The 22,117-nt window shown below is 35.8% G+C and overlaps 1 protein-coding gene across 3 annotated transcripts in view; it reads left to right on the top strand.

Moving 5' to 3' along the window:
• LOC150087274 (lipid droplet-regulating VLDL assembly factor AUP1-like) overlaps window positions 1-22,117 on the top strand; it is a 194,603-nt gene that overhangs the window by 123,859 nt on the left and 48,627 nt on the right. For all 3 annotated transcript variants that reach the window (XM_090371933.1, XM_090371932.1, XM_090371935.1), the window contains one exon: window positions 6,302-6,375. In XM_090371933.1, the coding sequence (XP_090228059.1) occupies window positions 6,302-6,375 (74 nt within the window). The remainder of the gene's footprint in view (window positions 1-6,301; window positions 6,376-22,117) is intronic.

Genomic DNA, 22,117 nt, shown 5'->3' with positions numbered 1-22,117 from the left:
TACAGAGAAGGGCACTCTGTATTCACCTGATGCAATAATCACTCATAAAAATATACTGAATAACTTTGAAGAAATTTGCTGTGAAAGACTTTTTGCCTGCTGTTAATAAGCAAAATAGCGACTTCCATCACACAGTGTTTTGTTGTTTGTAAAAAATTTGCACAGCCCTTCTGCAAGTTGCAGCATCTGTAGACTAGCCACCTGTGAGGTGATCTGATTGAGGTGTATAAGGCCTTGAATGATTTGAGCAGGCTCAATGCTGACAGGATACTTCCGTTTTCTCAGACTAAGAACCTGAAGGGGCATGGATTCAAATTGAGAAAGACAGTTGGAGAATAGATGTGCGGAACTTTGCCTTTAGCCAGCGGGTAGTTGTTTTCTGGAACAGACTTCCATCTGTTGTCGTGGAATTTGATAGCTTAAATAAATTTAAGGCAGAACTAGACAAACATTTGGAGTGATCGGATGGGTGAAATGGGAAGGGTTTTTTTTTTGGCTGATGCTGTATAAGCTTGCTTACTTGCGTCATATGCCTCAATTCATTGCTAATACTTATATATAGGCATAGTATATATAGTATTAGTATTTAGTATTAGTAATGGCCACATGGTGCAAGAAAGCCTATGGCTTATGCTGCACCAGCAAAAAAAAAAATAAAACCCGAATAAAACAATGATAATAAAAAAAAAATAAAAATAAATAAATAATAATTATTAATAAAAGAAGAGGAAATTAAACCTATCATCCTATGCATTTCCTGACCTGAAGGTACTATCCAGATGACCTTTGAATTTCCCCAAACTGTCAGCCTCTACCACCCATGTTGGCAACTTATTCCAGTAATTTATGACTCGCTGGCTAAAATAAAACTTCCCTCAGTCCAATCTAAACATTTCCCCCTTAACGTGAATTTATGTTCCCTAGTTCTAGCATCATTTATAATCTTGAAAATTTCGTCCTCATTCATTTTACTGATGCCTCTCAGAGCCTTAAACACCTCAATCAAATCTCCTCTAAGGTGTCTAGTTTCCAAACTCTGCAACCCACATATTCGAAGTCTTTCTTCATAAGGATGCCCTTTAGCCGATCTCACCAGGCGAGTTACCCATCTTTGCACCCTTTAAAGAAGCTCGATGTCTTTCTTTAGGTGTGGTCTCCATACTTGAACACAGTATTCCAAGTGTGGTCTGACAAAAGCCTCATATAATGGGATTATGACATCCCTATCTCTACTTGCAAATGTTCGATAGATCATCGATAGGCACAATGGGCCTTCCTTCCAACCTGTTTACAATGCTCAGAGAATTTCATGTCTGATCGTATCGTAACACCCAAGTCCCTTTTCTCCAGTACTGGGTTTAGTTGAACTCCACCAAGTGAATAAGTTATTTTGGGATTACTGTTTCCCAGGTGTAATACCTTATACTTTGTTGGATTAAAGCATAGCTGCCATTTTTCTGACCATTCCTGAAGTCTATCTAGGTCTCTCTGGAGAAGTTCAGCTTGACATTGATCATTAACTACTCTACCAATTTTAATATCATCTGCAAATTTAGACATCACGCCCTTCATCAATGTCGTTTATGAAAATTAAAAAAAAACAGTGGTCCTAATACTGATCCTTAGGGAATCCCGCTTACTACATCAACCCAATCTGAGGAATAGCCATTTATCACAACCCTCTGCCTCCTGCCCTGAAGCCGTCCTGCTATCCATCTAAGGATTTTCCCAGTGATTCCAACCTGTTCCAGCTCATAATGCAACCACTCATGTCGGTTTGAGTCAAAAGCTTTGCTGAAATCTAAATAAACAGTGTCGAAATTATTCCCTAAATCCAGCTCGTGAGTGACCCTTTCAAAATAGCAAACCAGATTTGTTAAACATGATTTTCCCTTTACAAAACCATGCTGAGTATCCTTGAGAATTTCAATTCGATCCAAATGATCCTGAATTCCACCCTTGATCATTGCCTCCATGATTTTCCCTAACACTGAAGTCAGACTGACAGTTCGATAAATTCTCACTTCACTCTTAGAGCCACCCTTATGTATGGGAAATACATTGGCACTTTTCCAATCCAAGGGAATCTCCCCAGAGTCTAGTGATGCTTGCATAATTAGCCTCAATTGTTCAATTCACTCACTTGCTGCTTTCCTTAAGATTATAGGGTATATTCCATCAACTCCAGGAGCCTTACTGGCCTGTAGGCTCGAAAGTTTTTTCATTAAATAATATTGCAAAATTTCAATATCATTAATTAAAAAATTTTGAACTTCGCTCCCACAATTTCCCATTGCCAACAAAAAGTTTTTCATTTGTAAATATCGATTCAAAATAACTGTTGAGTTCATCTGCAACGGAAGCTGGTGTATTTAATACTATCCCCTTTCCCTTATGTAAAGGTCCGATCTGGTTTGTCCTGCTCTTCTTGGCATTTATATACGTGAAGAATTCCTTATCCCCCCCCTGCTCTGTTTGCTAGTGATTTCTCATAAACTGCCTTTGCCTGTCGAACCTTTTCTGTAGCTCTATTACAGATCATCTTGTAGCTGTTATAGGCTTCAGTACTTTTTATTGCTCTGTAACCTTTCAATGCCACCGTTTCCATAAGATTAGCAAATTTTACTGATTGGCACCATTTCATAACTGTGGCCTCTGCAATTGCCTAAATCAAGTTCAAAATCTGTTAGCATATGAGTGATTGATTCATATATTCCTTCACCTGTTGTTTTTGAGATGGATAGAAAGAAAATGTTCTTGTATTTTGATTTCATCAGTATCTACAAATATGATTGTTAATGAAAGTTGTTCAATGTGGCTTGACATCTGTAATACAATCATATATTATGCTAAAGTACTTTGCTTTCCTTGCTCGCTTCAGTATATTTTCCAAAGTAGTGTTTCCAAGAAAATTGAATTGATCATTTCATTTTGAATAGTTTTACCACAGTAATGTGTATGAGTTTCACACGATGTTATTTGCTGTATGTGCTTGCTTATAATCAGCGGTATGCTGGTAAATTTTTAGTAACCAGCTCTCTAAAAGAAAGTAGGGATACTGGTGATTTGAATTGTGGCTGCCACCTGCCTCAGAGGATCTTTTTTGTGAATTATGCTATGCTCGATCGTGATCGATCATGGTTTTTGCCACTGGGGCCGCTGGTTAGAAATAAATTTTCTAACATTTCAAAATTTATTAATACATAACATATTAAGGTACGATTTTTTTTTCATATGAACATGATGCATAATATCAAGAATTATTTTGAAAAATATTTGGTTATCTTTTGTATCACTGGATTTTAGTGTGCCTTAGTCATTAAAAAAAAGTTCCACATTGTTTTAACATAATTTGTATTTTCAGGAACATTTTCTTCACACTGCAGGCCTCAATGAAGTTTCAAAAGTGGCCATCATTTCACGTTTCAAAGGTTTTAATACCTTCGTTGTCCTCATTTTACTTCTCTTGTCATCAATATTTTCAATAGTTCGTAAATTAGAATTTTTTCATTTCCTTTCTCTCTTTTTTTTTTTTTTTTTTTTTTTTTTTTTTTTTTTTTGAAACTGTCCAAAATGTCGGAGTCATTTGAATATTCAGGTACTGTGACTAAGTAAACAGAGATAGGGAAAATGTGGATGGCACACTTCCACAAAACAGATGATTATTTGTCGGGGTAAAAGAAAATAACTCTCTCCTAATTCTCTAATAGGGCACTTACAGCACCCTGTTAGAGAATATGGGAATACTCATTGATCAGTTCTCAGTATGTGGGACAAGTGGTCAGATAAGTTTAACGAATAAGTTGTAGAATGATAATCCCTTTAGCTCTCTTAATTTGTGCTTAGCAGCAGCACTAATTGCCCGAAAGCCAGAAATGCGAACAGTGTGTACCCATAAGTCTCTCCTAATCTGTTCGTTATATGAAAATTTTCTTCGCTCAACAGAATCTATTTAAATGTAATTACCAAGGGGAATTCTAAAAAAATTCACTAAATAGAAAATTTAGCTATAAAGGAGTTCTTTAAACAGAGGTCCGATTGAGTAATTTAAAATTCTAAAAATGGTTATAAAGTTTTATATAGAATTATCTTAACAGTAGGCAGCGAAAAATGCAAATTTAGTTAAATACCTATAAGCACATAAGTTAAATAGCTATGTGAAAAAAAATTACTGAATATTACAAATTTTGAAATGTACTGCATCCAAATGTCACACATCACTGTTAATAAAGGTGCCTGTACACATTACTGTCCCAAAAAAAGCGCCGACTGTACCTATGCTATGTTGTATTTGTATAATTGTAGATAGTGAAAACCTAACAGTACAATAAATCAGAAAAGATATCTTGTATTTGAGGTAGAGAGAAAGTAGAAATTTGATATTGAATGTTAAATGTAAACCATATTTTATTAATGGCATGGCACCTGTGGCAAGTGCCTCACTTGTGCATCCCTAGAGCTGGCCTTGACTTTTGGTAATGTAAAGGGTAACTTCCTGTTTGATTTTACTGCAAGGGATTTTTCAGAATAAAACACCTATTGTTACTGTCTTCATGCCAAGACATTATTTCCAGATGGAATATTGACAAGTACTTTCCATCTATCTGAAGCAGAAACATTCTCCACTGCCCACACTGTAAGGATTACAACTATTCTGTGGCGTAGCCAGGGTAGGGTCAGCAGGTACATTGTACCCTCCTGATACTGAAATCTGGTATTCTGGCGCATTTTTAGAAAGTACTTTTCAGCTGTCACCCCCCACTAGCAAGAGGGGGGGTGACATCACTGCATTCACATAGTTGATAATTCGATGCCAGTGTAGATAAATGTCATGAGATAACCTATTTTGAAAGAGGGATGATAATGGGTGCCCGACACATGGGTCATTCTATTACAGAAGTGGTACAGAAATTGCACTATCCTCAATAGACAGTATCAAGAGATTGTGGGGCAGACTCAGATAAAAATGCAATTTGATAATTTTCTACATGTATCACTATATTGTCCTTTAAAAAACAATTACAATTATCTGGACCTGGAAACTGCTACATAAAATCTGTGAGCAAAAACACAAACTTTGTTAAAAGTTTGACCCTAAGATTTGTTAATTGTGATGACAAAAGCTAAGAAATTTTCTTTTCTTCAAAGTAACCAGCAGGTTATTTTCACTGGGAGCTAAATCAATTTCAGGATTTGAAAGTCGATCAGAAAATTTTTGGGAGATTTTTTTTTTCTTAATTTTACTCCAAGTTAAAACCTATTGCAAAAGGAATCTGGTTAAAAGCTTGTTTAGTCTTTGAGTTACTAGTACCTGTGTCAAATATTTTGCCAAAACTGTAGTGAAACTTAAAAAATAAATTTTTTGGAAAATTTTACTGCAAATTGTCCCCCGCCAAATTTTACATCGCGTAAAAAGCTTTTTAGTTTTTGAGTTATTCAAATTCAAAGAGCATAAGTAAATCATATAGATACTTGATGATGACAGTTTCATAATTATCATATAATTAAAAATAGTATGGTATTTGATATAACCAATTCTTACAGTTACCTTATTCTTTCCTTTCTCTGTACTTGACGGTGATATCTATATGGATTTCAAAACATTGTCAGAATTAGTCTTTAAATGGTTTGGTTGTTGAAATGGTTTTGGTAAAACTTCTTTTCTAGCTTGCTTCAATAAACTCTGTCATATTTATGCATATAAAAAAAGTTTACATGGAATGCAGTGTTTAATCTGTTATTAGAATTAGTTATTTCTTGCATCTGTTTTTCTCCCAAGAAATTAAATTATATAAAAATTATAAACAAGTAATTAAATTATTTGTTTTCAAATGTAAATTGAGAAATTCCCAACATAGTGATGTTTAGTTTAATCATAACTCATTACTTAATTATATATTGGGTATTTTTGCTTAAATTAGTCTTTAAATAAATAAATATTCTGTTTATACTCCGGGATGACCACGCGGTCAGAGGAGTTCACATGATAGAGAGAATATGAGAAAATGTACCGTATTTAGCAAGCTGTTTGTGCAGAGCAAGGTTTTTCAAATTGGAAAGTGGGCTTTAATCTTAATACCTCATAATTAGAGGTTACACATATCTCTGGTTGTTAATTATTTTTAAATCATGAATGCTGTTTCAAAGAATGCTATTTAATGCAGTTATTCGGAATCAGAATCACTAACCAGTTATTTTATTTATTTATTTATTTACAGACTTATGAGAATGAAGTTAAAATTGGCTTAAACATAATTAAAACTACTTTAGTGTATGTAATTAACTGTTTTATATATTGCAGTCCTTGTTAGGAAGTCAGTGGTGGTCGGATGTCCTCTGGTTTCTCTTTGTACCTTACACGTTATTTAATTTGAGGTAAGTATAGTTTATTTTTGTCTTATTGAAACATACCTGTGAAATTTATGAAACTAATTTCAAGCACCAATTAATTAGCATTAGCATTAGTAGAGGCATTTGATGCAAGAAAGCAAGCTTATGCAGCATCAGCCAAAAAAAAAAAAAACCCACTTCCACTTCACCCCTCTGTTTGTTCAAAATACCTGTCCAGCTGAGCCTTAAACTTATTTAGGCTATCAACCTTCACCACAAGGGATGGGAGTCTGTTCCACCAACCAACCACCCGCTGGCTAAAGGCAAATTTCCGCACGTCTATCCTACATCTGTCTTTCCTCAATTTGAATTTATGCCCTCTCAGGTGATTTTTCTGAGCTAGAGGAAGAATCCCATCAGCATTGAGCATGCTTAAACCATTCAAGGCTTTATACACCTCTATCAGATCACCTCACTGGTGGGCGCCTCCGTAGCCAGGTGGGAAGGAGCAGCAGTGCGCAGCACACGCTTCTTGATTAGACCGGGGTTCGAGCCCGTCACCACCAAATACGGAGGATGCGGAAAGGTCAGAAAATGACCACCGCATATCCCGGAGCAATATGGCCTTAGTTGCTAATGCTCCTAAAAACCAAACAAACAACAAACCTCACTGGTGCCTAGTCTCCAGACACTGTAATTTGCAAAACTTAAGCCTTTCTTCGTAAGAGCACCCCTTTGTTCCATTCACTAATCTTGTTGCCCTTCTCTGTACTCGTTCCAGCAGCTCTACATCCTTCTTGAAATGAGGCCTCCAGACCTGTATACAGTACTCTAGGTGTGGCCTGACCATTGCCTTATACAAGGGAATAATCACCTCCTTATCCCTGCTGGAAAAATTCCTGTATATCATTGACAATACTCCATGAGCTACTCTTGCAGCCCGTCTTCACTGCTCAGAGAACTTCATATCTGCCTGCACAACCACCCCCAAGTCCCTTTCATTCTCTACCACTGTCAGTGTAGTACCACAGAGTTGATACGTTGCTCTGGGGTTGCTGTTTCCCATGTGTAATACTTTACATTTGTCAATGTTAAACTTCATTTGCCACCTCTCAGCCCATCTGCTCAACCTTTCCAGATCCTGTTGCAGCAGCATAGTGTCAGTAGTGTCCTTGACAACCCTGCCAACCTTTGTATCATCTGCAAACTTGGACATTAAGCTTGATATACCATCATCAATATCCATTTATAAATACAGAAAACAATAATGGACCCAACACTGAGCCCTGAGGGACCACTAATAACATTAGTCCACGATGAGCAGTGTCCATTGATTACCACTCTGTCTTCTCCCCCTCAACCACCCCTTTATCCATAGCAGCAATTTGCCTCCAATGTCACACTGCTCCAATTTGTGTAGCAGTCTTCCATGTGCAACAGTATCAAAAGCCTTTCTAAGATCCAAATATATAATATCAAAGTTATTCCCTGCATCCAGTTCTTTTGTGACTGCATCATAGTATCCAATTAAGTTGGTCAGGCAAGACTTCCCCTTAACAAAACCATGCTGTGTCCGAGCTATAACTGAAGTCTTGTCTAAATGATCCTGCAGTGCTTCTTTAACCAGTGCCTCCATTAATTTTCCTGGAACAGAAGTTAAGCTCACAGGTCTATAATTACTTGTGTCAGCCTTTGATCCTGCTTTGTGAATTGGGGTCACATTTGCACATTTCCAGTCTATGGGTACCTCTCCTGAGTCCAAGGAAGCTCTGATAATTATGGCTAAGGGTTTGCTTACTTCCTTTGCTGCCTCTTAATATAACTGGATAGATCCCATCCACCCCGGGTGCCTTTCTTGTGTTTATCTTCAACAGTTTCTCCTCCACTTTACTCCCAGTTATTTCAAGATTCTGTAGCTTACTGCTAGAGTTGAATACACCTCTGGCATTCCCCTTGCTGAATAACTCCTCATGTGTGAATGTCGATGCAAAATATTCATTTAGTTTGTTAGCTACCTGAGCAGGATCATCAACAGTTGACCCATCAATATCAAGTGGACCAATCTGATTCATCCCCTTCCTTCTAGAGTTTACATAAGTAAAGAACTCTTTGCTGTTTTTCTTTGTATCCCTTGCCAAAGATTTCTCGTAATCTGCCTTCGCCTGCCTAACCTCCTTTGTAACTTGGTTGCATATCCACTTGTATCTATCATAGGTTTCTGTGTCATGTGTTAATTTGTAAGTATCCCATGCATTTTTCTTCTCTGCCATATGCCTCATTAGTTCATCTGACATCCATTTTGGCCTAAACCTTGAACAATATTTCTTAGTTGGTATGTAAAGCCTAGTTGAGGTTAATGTTGAGGTTAAACTTAATTATTATTCTGATAAATGTCAGTTCCTCAGGCATGTGGGTTGAGGAGCACCTGGGCAGTGTGCATTACTTTCAGGATAACCCTTGTATATTGAATATAATGAAAAACTTTGTAAAACCCATGAATAAGAAAAAAAATTTATATTTAAAGAATAAATAACCTATATTTGTTTATATTATAAATAATATAAATTATATTAAATATAACATAATTTTTATAATTAATATTTAAAAAATGTTAAATGGAGAAACTTTAACAGATTTTTAAACTGTTAAATTTTTTATTTTAAAACTTACTCATGCTCTTATATTTCTGTTTATTACATGTATAAATAGTCAGGGAATGACCACTGCATATCCCTGGAGCAATATGGCTTTAGTTGCTAATGCTCCTAAAATACCAAATAACAACAAGTTAGTGCAATTGCATCATTTCTGTACATAGTCAATTGCCCATGTAGTTATGAATTGGCATCATTAAGTATATCTCATTGTGAATACCTTCACAACGAGTTGCCATGATATTGCACTACCTTGAATAAGTAATGCTTCACCATAGAAGACTATTGTTACTTATTCTCAATGACCATCACCCATACAGCACTGTTTCAGAGCTTATTGGCTCCTCATCGTGGGTGGGTACCTTGGTTTTGCAATGATGTCAATCCAGTTGTGAAGTATAACTCCACAATATGAGAGATGACTGATGGTATGGAGTAATTTAGATTACAGAATAGTTTAGGGCTAAAACCTCAGGTTATGTAGGAAGCTAACTAACATACAAGTTAGTGCAATAACTTGCACTAACTTGTATGCTAGTTAGTGCACACTTGTGGGCAAGTTAGTGCAAGGTATTGCGCTAACTTGCATGTTAGTTAGCTCCCTACATAACCTGAAGTTTTAGCCCTAAACTATTCTGTAATCTAAATTACTCCACACCATCAGGCATCTCTCATATTGTGGAGTTATACTTCACAACTGGGTTGTCATCATTGTAACATCAAGGTACCCAATAATTTAAGAGTAAATGTATTTCCAAAGCCAGCAGATCCAGTGAGAAATACTTGTATCGGCTCATGTATCTGATTACCAATTTGATGATAAGATAGCTTCAAATAATAATGCGCGTTGTTCTTTATTAGTACTACTCATCAGACAACGGTATTCTTCAGATGATAAGAACATTCTCTCGCTTTCTAACAACAGATGAAAATTTCTCCATCATCGCTATTCTCATCTCCTCATCAATAGTTTTCATGTCGGTAAAGAAATCATCATCAGTTTCTTTTGATTTAAGAGATTCTTCATTTTTTTCCACCGCCTGTCCATTTTCATCATTCTCATCAAGTTCGATGAGAAAGTTGCCTACAAATAGCTTGTGTCTTTTCAATATCAACATCAGATTCAAACTCATTTCTTCTCAAGGTAATTATCTCTTTGTTGGTTTCATAAAGTTCAAAATACAGGCATACCTCGAATAACGAATAGGATGCGTTCCACGAAATTACTTCGTTGAGCGAAACTTCGTTTTCAGAGGTAAAAATACTATGGGCCAGAATAGGGATACGTTCCTACATAAAGAAAATGAAAAGCTTTTTTTTCGAACAAAGTTTTATTAAATAAACAGTCAACTTACATACAAAGTGAAATCACATTTTAAAATATGAGTCTAAAGTTGATTACTTATGCTTTTTTCTCTTTCATTTAACAATTGCCTATACAGAGTTATTGCATTTAACACTGATCGCTTAACAATAACACTTCTTCCTAAATCAGGATCATTTTCACTAAAAAAATTTAAAACGTTTTCAATGTCATTTAAGCACCTTTTTAAATCTTTGATTGTTAACACTTTTTCGGCAGGAACTTCTTTAACTTCGTCTTCATTATCTTTATCTTCGTTGCTAACAAGGTTTTCTAAATCTTCCACTGAAAAACCATCATCTTCTGCATTCAATAAATTTCTAACATCCTCTTCATCGACATTTTCGAAACCTATTGATTGAACCATCTGGATAACTTCATTTCTAATTTCTTGGATGTTATTTTCTTCTTCTAGTATTTCTTAGTGACTTCTTTCCAAGAACTATCAATGTTTTCAATTGCGTTTTTAATGGTGTAGTTTTTCCAAAAAGTTTTAACTGTCATTTCCTCTTTATCCTCTAGTTCAGTTAAATTGCTTAATGTTCGATGCAGATAATAAGCTTTAAATGATGCTATTACTCCCTGATCCAATGGTTGAATCAGAGAAGTTGTGTTTGCTGGAAGAAACACAACTTTGACAGGAATGCATGTGTCCAACGTGTTAAGATCAGTAGGATGTCCCAGAGCATTGTCTAACAACAAAAGAGCTTTTTCTTCAAAGTTGTTTTTTTGACAATACCGTTTTACTTCGGGACAAAAACGGTTAACAAACCAATCAGTAAATAACTCCTTGGTAACCCACGCTTTTCTATTTGCTTTCCATATTACAGGTAAATTCATTTTTATGTTACCTTTTAACGCCCTCGGATTTTCTGAATGGTAAACTAATAACAATTTTAATTTATAATCGCCAGAGGCATTTGATCCAAAGAGTAACGTTAAACGCTGCTTTGAACCCAGCAGCTGATTTTTCTTCAATAGAAATGAAGCTTTTTGTTGGTAGCCGTTTCCAGAACAAACCGCTTTCGTCAACACTGAACACCAAATTTGGTGGAAAGTTTTCACGTTCAATTATTTCCTTTAGTTTTTCTGGAAACTTATTTGCAGCTTCTCCTGTTACACTATGAATTCCTGTTAATTTTACACTATGAATTATCATGTTAATTTTACACTATTTTTTTTAAATTTCTCGAACCAACCACGAGAAGCCCAAAAGGTTTCCGTAATTTCTTCAGTTTGTTTAGATTTCAGTTGATTAAACTGGAATATTTTTTTTTAATGTTAAATGGGGCTTGAAATTGCGGACTTCATTATATCGAAACTTCGTTATCAGAGGTAACGTTAACCGAGGTATGCCTGTATTTGTTTTCATTCTCCTCATTGATAAATGGTATGTGTAAAGTTAGCATTTTGCATATATGTTCATGAAGGCATGTTGTGTTATAATTCTGATACCGAATTATTTTAGGAAATTGTCTTTTCACCCATCCCCCATTGTGCAAGAGTTATATCTTTTAATCTTTCGCCCCGCTTTTCATATTTATTAAAAATATTATCTTTCCATATATCCAAAGACTCACTATCAACGTGTTCATCCAATTCAGCTTTTGATTTATGTAATTTCTGACACTCACGTGGCCATACTGTTGGCCCGTATTCATTTGCTCTTGAAGACACGGACATTGGGTATCGTAATAAATACCAAGCTGCCTCTTGTGAACTCATCTCCACAGAATTCAATACATCTACACTTAATGCTCGTATTAGATCAGTTATATCCATATCAGGATATTCTTCTTGTATCTCTATAATTTTCCTTTGCAGGTTGCTTATTCCTCTGTTAGTTTTATTCATATATTCAACTACATATGCTGCACATGAATATTTTTCTATGACAAATCCGAATTAGACTTGAGCACTCCTAAACTCCAAGGATTGTAATTATTCATAAATTTCTCTTTTATCTTACGTTTAACCACATCCCCGTCCGTTGGGGTACGTACCAGCCCCAACTGGGTTCAGCAAGTTAATTCTATAATTTTTACTCTAATTACAGAGCTGAAACTCGCTATAGTTGGAGCCAGAACTGTTTTCTTGAATTTTCCCACTTAAATTTTCAAAACCTTCTATTGAATTTCACACAAATGACAAAAATGTGACATCAAGTATGCAATTTTTTAGGCCTTTTCAATTAATTTTTTTACCCCCGCCCTAACCAGCCTAGAGCTTATGAAACCCGACATGATTCGTTTCTTGGTGTAAAGCGCGTGAATTTCTTTTTACGGAGAGGAGCAGTTCTGATAAACAACTCCGCGTGAATACGAGCGAAGCGTGGGAAGTATATATCACATCATCAGTACAGCTACATCGAGACGGTAAGGGAGAAGTGTAAATAAACAAAAGACGAACAGGAGCTACTGTTTTTGACATAAGAAGCAATAAAGCCATACAGTACTAATAACAGTTTATGGAAGGTGAACAGATCGTATATCCTATCTTCAACGTGTATTGCTCCTACGAACAGAAGATCAAGGAAATTCATCTGTTGGAAACGGGAAAAACTGGTGTAAAACTGTCTGGTGTAAAATAACACTGCAATGCGCATTTGATAAAAAAAAAAAAAAAAGTTTGCTTTATTGTAATTGTTTTTAGTAAACAATATCAGAACAGCAGTTTCCTGGGTTTGATCTTCTAACCAAATTGCGAGAAAATATTTCTATTTATAGCTGCGTTATAAACTTCGAAACTGGTGCATCAAAAGAAAGAAAAAAAATCATCCGCTATGAATTTCTTTCTTTCTTGAAATGTGTATTGTTCACATAACTGCAATATTTGTAACAATACAAAGCTAACAGATTACAACTAACGGCTGCTCAAAAAGTATCGTTAGAAGATATTTGCTTGTTATGCTTTGATGTCATCGCAAAGGGAGAAATTCTGTTTTAGTACAGAAGCCGAATAAATTCACTATCCACGGTCATAATGCTGTTCTGAACTGCAATAAACAGATAAACTCCGCTGACAAATAGACTTACTCCTCATCACTTTTATTGTTTTACTGTGGTTTTTGGCAGATGAGTCGGTGACTGCTAAATGCAGTGCGGTTTCTTGTATTCTCTCTCTCTCTCTCTCTCTCTCTCTCTCTCTCTCTCTCTCTCTCTCTCTCTCTCTCTCAGGATCTCTGACTGTGTGGTCATCACGTAATATAAACAGAAAATTTGTTTGTCGGAATGCTGCCCATCAATTATCAATACAACCTTCTAATGTATGTTGTGTTCAAATAATCCACTTTGCGAAATTCGAAAGTGCTACATCAATTAGGAGCAAAAACGGTTTCCCCCAACATAATGAATTACTTTATAGGTATAATAATGATTTTACTGACTGGAAGAAAGTGTCCACAATAAAACAATTGTACAAGTCGAAAACATGTGGTCACTCAAAGGATAAGCAATACAGCGATGTTTGAAATTTATAATGCAGTTCACTAGCTAATATTTCCAGAGGAATTATTCTGGATTTTTTATCAAATGAGCACCAGACCAAAATCGGACTAATTAGTAATTCCGCATCCTAGGATGAACTGACTAATTAGAACTCCAGCATCTGTGATGAAACGTCATGCACACCGATATCGTTTGCTACAGCAATAATGTAAAGAAATGAAGCAAAATATTGTAACAGAGCTATAATGCAAAATAATGTTAGAAAGTAAAAATGCAAAATATTGTTCTCTAAAACAATTGCAGTTTCGGCATCCTAGGATGAAGCTGACTTAGAGCTGCAATGCTGTTTTTTTTTTTTTTTTATTATTATTATTATTATTATTATTTATTTTCTTTATTTTTTGTTTTTGTATGGGCGGCTCCTAGAACAAAAGTTCATCTCGGCCTCGTTGCTCTGTTCAGTTTTTACGCATTGTCAGGGTAAGGCCAATGTGTGTTGTGAAAAAAAAAAAAAATCATCCCGCTTAGGAATATCCCATGTTGGATGAAGACAGATGAAAAGGAAGGCAAGAGAGAGAGAAAAAAATTTTTCATCCCACACGGGAGAAAGTGACAGGAAAGAAAAACTGTTTGTGAGCTTATGTGTGTGTTCTGTATTGTGATGTTGTATTTGGGCATTCTGGCTACCTGGAAGCAGCGATCACCTGGACGACTGCCTCCAGGTACTCGTCCCTAGCAGGAGGGCAAGATCTCCCATACTAACTGCACGCCCTCCTCCCTGGGGAACTACTAGTAGTAGTAGTAGTGGCATGTGATGCAAGAAAGCAAGTGTATGAGCTTATGCAGCATCAGCCAAAAAAAAAAAGTTTCCCAGGGAGGAAAGAAAAATTTGTATAAGATGAAGAGAGGGAAGGAGAAAAGAGGAGAAGCACTATCCCGGCCCAGGGAAGCCCCAATCCAGGATGGATTGCTAGAACAACACAAGAAAAAAAAAAAAAATAATAATATAATAAAATAAATAAATAATAATAAATAATAATAAATGAAAGTTAGCGCTCTGGACGTTTGACAATCTCTTGGCCTTCTCCCCACCAAAAGGGTATTTTTTATTTCTCTCTCTCTCTCTCTCTCTCTCTCTCTCTCTCTCTCTCTCTCTCTCTCTCTCTCTCCAGGGTCGGATTAGAAAGGGTGGACTCCCTCCCCTAAGGAGTTTTTTTCCCTCAAGTGAAAGAAGGGAATTGTAAATTTCATGAAAATGAACTCTGTTTTTCTTCATTCGGTGAACGGCTACTCTGTCAGCACAAGAGAAGTGAAATTACATTTGTAGCTCAGAATGGAATTCAAACATTGAAACACATTACATTTTATGGTGAATTTTTCGGGCGTTGTGTGATAATGAAAATTCAATTTTTCTCTGGAAATTTTTTGATGATATTAAATGCATATCAAGGAAATATTGAAGTATTCAATAACAATTACTTACAATTTCCCAATCCTCACTACGAGTAATGGATTGTTCTCACAATCTGTTACTAGCTGCACATTTTTTTTTTTTTTTTTCGTTTGTACACTAGGTGAGATGCATGTGAAGTTCCTTCGATATCAGTTTTCGAAGTTTATAATGCAGCTATGAATAGAAATATTTTCTTGACATTTCATAAGAAGATCAAATATACATCCATGAAACTGCTGTTCCGATTTAGTCCTCTAGAAACAATTACAATAAAGCGAACTTTTTTTTTTATGAAATGCACATTGTAGTGATCAGTTTTACGACAGTTTTTTCTTTCCGTTTCCAGTATAGCTTCTAGTAGATGAATTTCCTTAATTTTTTTTTAGTAGATAATACATATTGAAGAAAGGAAATGCAATATTTTAGTTTTTCAAAACCAATTCGTTGCAATTCTTTCATACAACAATTACGAAAAGCAATAAAGCTACTGTTGTGAGTGAGCTATGCAAATTAGTGTTCGCAAGTAATGATGCTCAACTGTTTGTTTTCCACGAAAGTTGTTTACAGTTTCATTTTATCCTTGGATCACCTTGGTAACGTTAATGACGTAAGCTTGACCAGTCAATTATCTCTCTGCATGCGTTGATTCGTTTTAGCCAGAGGCGCCTAGCTGATGCGGGAATTTTTGAACTAATGAAGTAACACGTTTTATTTTCAAAGCTTGGATCTTGTTTTGCCGACATCAAAATTTAATAAATCGAAATGTGATCGTACATTTTTGCTGTTTTAGAGTGAATTAATATTTTTTGCTGAGCGCTAAAGGTAGGAAATCAAAGAATATACTTCTGTTTATGTATATTGAGAGTTTCAATTTGGAAAATCGAGTAGAAATTATGAAAATTATTAGTTTTCTTCGGGGGGAGCAACTTTAGAGTTAGGGTTAAAAGTTAGACAAAAACAGGGCGGACTTTGACCGGGTTAAGAAATACATGTGGTTGTTTGATGCCAGCCCTCAAAATATTTAGATATTCTTCTTCTGATTGGCATTGATTTGATTTAAGGAATTCTTCGAAATTAACATGATTATCCAATTCTAATGAGTTGTGCATTTTACGATATTTTTTGTGATAAGCTAATCTTTGATTGTTATCTGTGGCCATTGGTATCAATATACGAGTTTGCAATATTGGCCAAAAAGATGTTTCAAATCGACATTTGCGTTATTATTTTTATAAAGGGTAAAAGTATGTTTATGTTGCTGTAAATTTGAATAATCTGAAGTTTTCTCTATAGAACATAATGCATCTATCATTTGGATTGCTTCTTCCCTCCCACCTTCTTTTTCTTCTAATGGTGCAGAGGGTGCATTGTTCATCCATAATAATATATGTGCGTGTGGAGTTCCTCGATGTTGAAATTCAATGCGTTTAAAGAAATTCACAACATAATATTTCCCAAAAGGACTAGGTTTTCGTATACTCTCAACAATTTTATTAAAGTATATGGCACACATTACGTGGTCTTCATTTATTAATATAGCTCTTTCCATGTAAGGTAGATCCATAACTTCGTTAGATGTAATTTCTCGTTTATATCTCAATTTGTATAACATACATAGTAATTCACAATAAAGGAATTCACAACATAATATTTCCCAAAAGGACTATTGGTTTTTGAATTTAAAATTTTGAATATACTCTCAACAATTTTATTAAAGTATATGGCACACGTTACGTGGTCTTCATTTATTAATGTATCTCTTTCCCTGTACAGTAGATCCATAACTTCGTTACATGTAATTTCTCGTTTATATTTCAATTTGTATAACATACATAGCAATACGGGCCATGTTGGTTCACATGCACTCAATGTCAAGGACATCGTAGGTTTTCCTAATTGATGAATCATGGCAAACACCATATCATTTACATTGACTCCAATATGCTGAATTGGGAATGATTTTAGAAATGCCAAGTTAGACTCCAATGACTTGTTTATAAATTCTTTCGATTCAAATATAGAACGAGTAATGTTAGCTGTTATTCCTACTGATTTAAATGCAATTTGCAAATTTTCTGCGGTACACATTTGCATAATTTTCATTGCTATACATAGCAAATGTTGGGGAGTTACTCTACGATGAGCTGACCGGGCTAGCCGGGTAGGTAAAGTGCCTGCCTGGCAACCCAAAGGTCGCGGTTTCAATTCCCACCTCGGGCTTGGATCAGAGTACTACAAAAACCTTGGGAGGTGCATTATGGCCACAGAAGCCTATGCGCCAACAACTACAAAAAAAAAAAAAAAACCACTACGATGATCAGATCTACGAATTTCATTCAATGCCATCATAAAGGGCATAATTTTCAATCCATTTTTAAATTTTCATGCATGTCCCAAATATATAGCTGGAAAAGAAAGTTCTTCTGATGTATATCAAATATGAAACTTGTTGGAGATGATTTCTGACCCGGTGCTATACATAAATATTTATCTTCAAACCATAATAATTTTTTTTGGCGCCTCCGTAGCCAGGTAGTAAGGAGCAGCAGTGCATAGCACAAGCTTCTTGATTAGACCGGGGTTCGAGCCCATCACCACCAAATACGGATGATGCGGAAAGGTCAGGGAATGACCACCGCATATTCCCGGAGCAATATGGCCTTAGTTGCTAATGCTCCTAAAAACCAAATAATAACATAATAATTTTTGTTGTTGAATTTAAAATAGTTCATGATCATTGTTGACAGGTTCCACAATTTCATCTAAATGTTCCTGTTCACTCCTGTCGTTTGTCCCCTTGAAATCATCACTCACTGTTATGCCATAGAATTTATATAAAGGTGAATTTATCAAATACCGTAACCATATTTTCACTATTTTCTTTGCACCCATCCTTGTAGATATGATGATTTATGTATGAGTCTTCATTTTATATGTAATGGCATAATCATCATCTTATTCTCTATTGATGAACCATTGTATTTTCGTTAACTAGTACATTTATTACTTGTCCAATGATTCCATATTGTCCATGTTCATAATGTAAATGTTGAATTTGCATAAAGGGTAATCATGGTGATATCAAACGCTCAGTTACAACATCTAGTGAAGGCAAATGAGTAGGATACGTTGGATGTATAAATCCATTTGACGTGGCCATAGTTGGTATCCATCCCTCTTTTAATGAAGTATGACATGTATTACACATCATGAAAGTACTCACTTCTTGTAAAGGAAATTCATTTTGAAGTGATTCATATGAAGTTGTTGGAAATGGTTTCAAATCTAATTGAAACCATAGACGATCACAAACGTTACAACTAAATCCAAATGGGTTTTTGTACACTAGTTTTTCTAAATCACTGTCAGCTCGTGTACTATACGGATGTAATCAGGAATCTCATTATTAGCCATTTCTAATTTCACTTTTTTCGTGCATGATATTTCTTCATTCATTCTGCTGGAGTTTTAGATTCCTGATAAGTATCAGGCATAGTAAAACTCTGTGGTTGAATTTCATTATGATTCGGAATAGTTTGAATTTCTAATATCGTTTTCTTCCGTTCATGATATTCCTTCATTATTTCAGCTTGAGTTTTTTTGGGTTCAGTTTGAGAACTCGAAACACTTGTTGAATTTCAAAAGGCATAACGAAACACTTGTTGAATTTCATCTAGATTCACATTTCTGTCCAACTTCTCTTTCTTTCATGATATTCCTTCGAACACTGGGCTGTAGATTTTGGCACAGTCACTCGGGTATTAATCACTATGCTGATATAATGGTATAACGTAGTGTATCACTGCTCAATTGTACTTGTTGCGTACAATTGAGTTTTCTTGGGCGCATGTGTTGTACTTGTTGTGTCACTGCATGCAATAAGTACAACGCATGCACATCGGGTTTAGTGACGATTTATAGGTAATGTAACTCTTTTTTCCAAATAACACCAGTTAAAACGTTTTTAACATCAATAATTGAAACAATTTCCTTTTTTATCAGGGCTTGGATGAACTGTTCCATTAAGCCTAGCTTTATATCTAGAGATGACAGTACTTTGTTTGATCTACTAGTAACTTGCCTTTGATTTTCTTCGAACCTGGTGTCATAGATTGTCTTGGTGGACAATCTGTGACACCAGGCTTTCCTTTCCAATGTTCAGTTTTTGCTTCACTATTCTATTCGCACAAAAAGCAAGTCATGTTTTTGTGTAACCAAGTTTTTGGCCAAGTAACAAAAACAATAAATTTAAAATATCCACACACTCTAGCTAACCATGATCCTTATACTGAATGTTTTTTTTTTTTCAAAAGAAGCAACATTTTCATAGTTTTCTTTTAAGTGTACTGAATGGGCTACAGAATGGATGCACACTTGTTTCTATTATGAACTTCTTTGAGGCTTTTCTTCGATGAGTCAATAAATAATTTCCCACTCTTTGGTTGGTAGAAAATTACAGAAAAGTTCATAACTGCAGGAATGTTACTGCAATATTTCATTGAACATTTGCTAGAAAAATGGAGAACTCATTCTTTTTCTTGATATCTATACTAAGAAAAGACTGTTTCAGAGGCCAGTTGATTCTTGCATTTTTTGCTTGTAATAGTAATTCAGGTCCATGGATTATTGACCTTACAGCTGAAGGAATGTTGTTAAGATACACAATACCGTGCTTGTTCTTTGTGTGATAACCTGCTACATTTATGGGAAAAAAAAAGTAGTAACCTCAGTATCTGTATCAAATTCAGGTGTATTAAAAAACTCGCATCCATAAACCTAATAAACACCATAAAGTAACCTTGAAAATTATTGAAATTATTTAAACACCTCGACAATGTCCCCCAAACAATGAATTATATGTGCTTGCAGAAAATGATCAGAGAAAATGATAAGATTAAGATAAGAATTTTTGACAAACAAAATGTTGTTCAGCTACCTACTTAGTATTAGTAGTTGCAGATGATGCAAGAAAGCAAGCTTATACAGCATTGGGGGGACAACTTTCCTACCTCATCTGTCCATCCTCTTCAATAGTTTGTCTAGTTCTTCCTTGAATTTAATCAAACTACTGACTTCCACAACAACAGATATGAAGGTTTGTTCCAACAGTCATCTGTCTGCTTGCTGAAGACAAACATCCATACATATGTCCTGAAACCAACCCTCATCAATTTGAAATTGTGCCCCTCATGTGAGTAGTCTGAGCAAGAAGAAGAAGAATGCCATCAGTGTTGAGCTTGTTCAGTCCATTCAAAGCCTTAAATATCAATCAGATCACCTTGCAGTTGCCTAGTCTCCAGAGATGTAGTTTGCAGAACTGAAGCCATTCTTGGTAAGAGTGCTATTTTGTTCCTTTACCAATCTCATCACCCTTCTGTATCTGTTCCAGTAGTTCTACATCCTTCCTAACATGAGGCCTCCAGACCTTTATGCAGTACTGACTGGTGGTTCTGTTGTAACAAACTTCCATCAGTTCTTGTGAAAGTGGGTGGTTTGAATAAATTCAAGGATGAATTAGACAAAGGTAGCAGAAATCCTAGATTAGCAAAGCAATTATGTTATCTATACACTATACTCGGGGTAGTGGAAAGCAAAAAATGCCTTGGAACTTATTGCGCAGTCAGATTTAAGTTCTGTGATTTGGTTTTGTTATTTGCTTTTTTTTTTTAGGAGCACTAGCAACTAAGGCCATATTGCTCTGGGGATATGCGGTGGTCATTCCCTGACCTTTCCGCATCCTCCGGTCTAATCAAGAAGCGTGTGCTATGCACTGCTGCTCCTGCCCACCTAGCTATGGAGGTGCCCAAGAAGCCAGGACAGCTCAGTGTGTTTTGTCAATGATATACAGAAACTGCTAGCAGGGATAAGGAGGTGATTATTCCTTTGTACAAGGCCATGGTTAGCCACATTTTGAGTACTGCATACAGGTCTAGAGGCCACTTTAGGAAGGATATCTGCTGGAACACGTGCAGAGAAGAGTAGCAGGTTGTTGAAGCGAACAAATGGGTGCTCTTGCGAAGAAAGGCTTCAGTTCTGTAAATTGCAATGTATGAAAACTAGGCACTTGTGAGGATATCTTATTGAGGTATTTAAGGCCCTGAGCAGTATATGGATTGAGAAAGCTAAATGTTGATGTCATTCTTCCTTTTGCTAAGACTAAGACTGGTGCATAAATTAAAATCGAGAAAAAATAGTTGTAGGATGGATGGGCAGAAGTTTACCTTCAGCTAGTGGGTGGTTGATTGTTGGAACACACTTCTATTAGTTGTTGTGTGGAAGTGGGTGGTTTGAATAAATTCAAGGATCAAGTAGACAAATTCTTGGAGGGCATGGATGGATGGATGGATGGATGGATGAATGAAGTGTGTAGATTTTTTTTGCTACTGCATTATAAGCTTACTTTTTTGCATCATTTGCTACTAATAATATTCTGTGATTACTGTCGTCCATATCTTGCATTTTTTCCATGTTAAATTGGCCATTTTTGAGCCCATCTGCCCCAATTTTTCTAGATCTTGTTGCAGTTGGATTGTCTGCAGACTTGGATTTTAAACTCAATTTGCCTTCATTAGTATCATTGATAAATACAGAAAATAACACTGGACTCAGCACTGCATTCTTGAGATACTCCAGTAATCACAGTAGTCCAAGAAAAGCATTGCCCATTCAACTATTCTCTGTCTTCTCCCACTCAACCATCTCATTATCCACAGCAGTAACTTTCCTCTAATGCCACACTGCTCCAATATGTGTAGCAGTCTTTTTTGTTAAACATTATCAAAAGCTTTTCTGAAATCCAAGTACATGATATCAAATTGATCAGAGATCACCCCTTGAACAAATTAATGCTGTGACTGCAGTATAACTGCAT

Source organism: Mastigoproctus giganteus, chromosome 4 (assembly GCF_048544385.1).
Source record: "Mastigoproctus giganteus isolate SK-2022 chromosome 4, ASM4854438v1, whole genome shotgun sequence".
Classification (NCBI taxonomy): Eukaryota; Metazoa; Arthropoda; class Arachnida; order Uropygi; family Thelyphonidae; genus Mastigoproctus; species Mastigoproctus giganteus.
The sequence above is the reverse complement of the archived record's forward strand: the minus strand, read 5'-3'. Positions and strand labels throughout refer to the sequence as shown.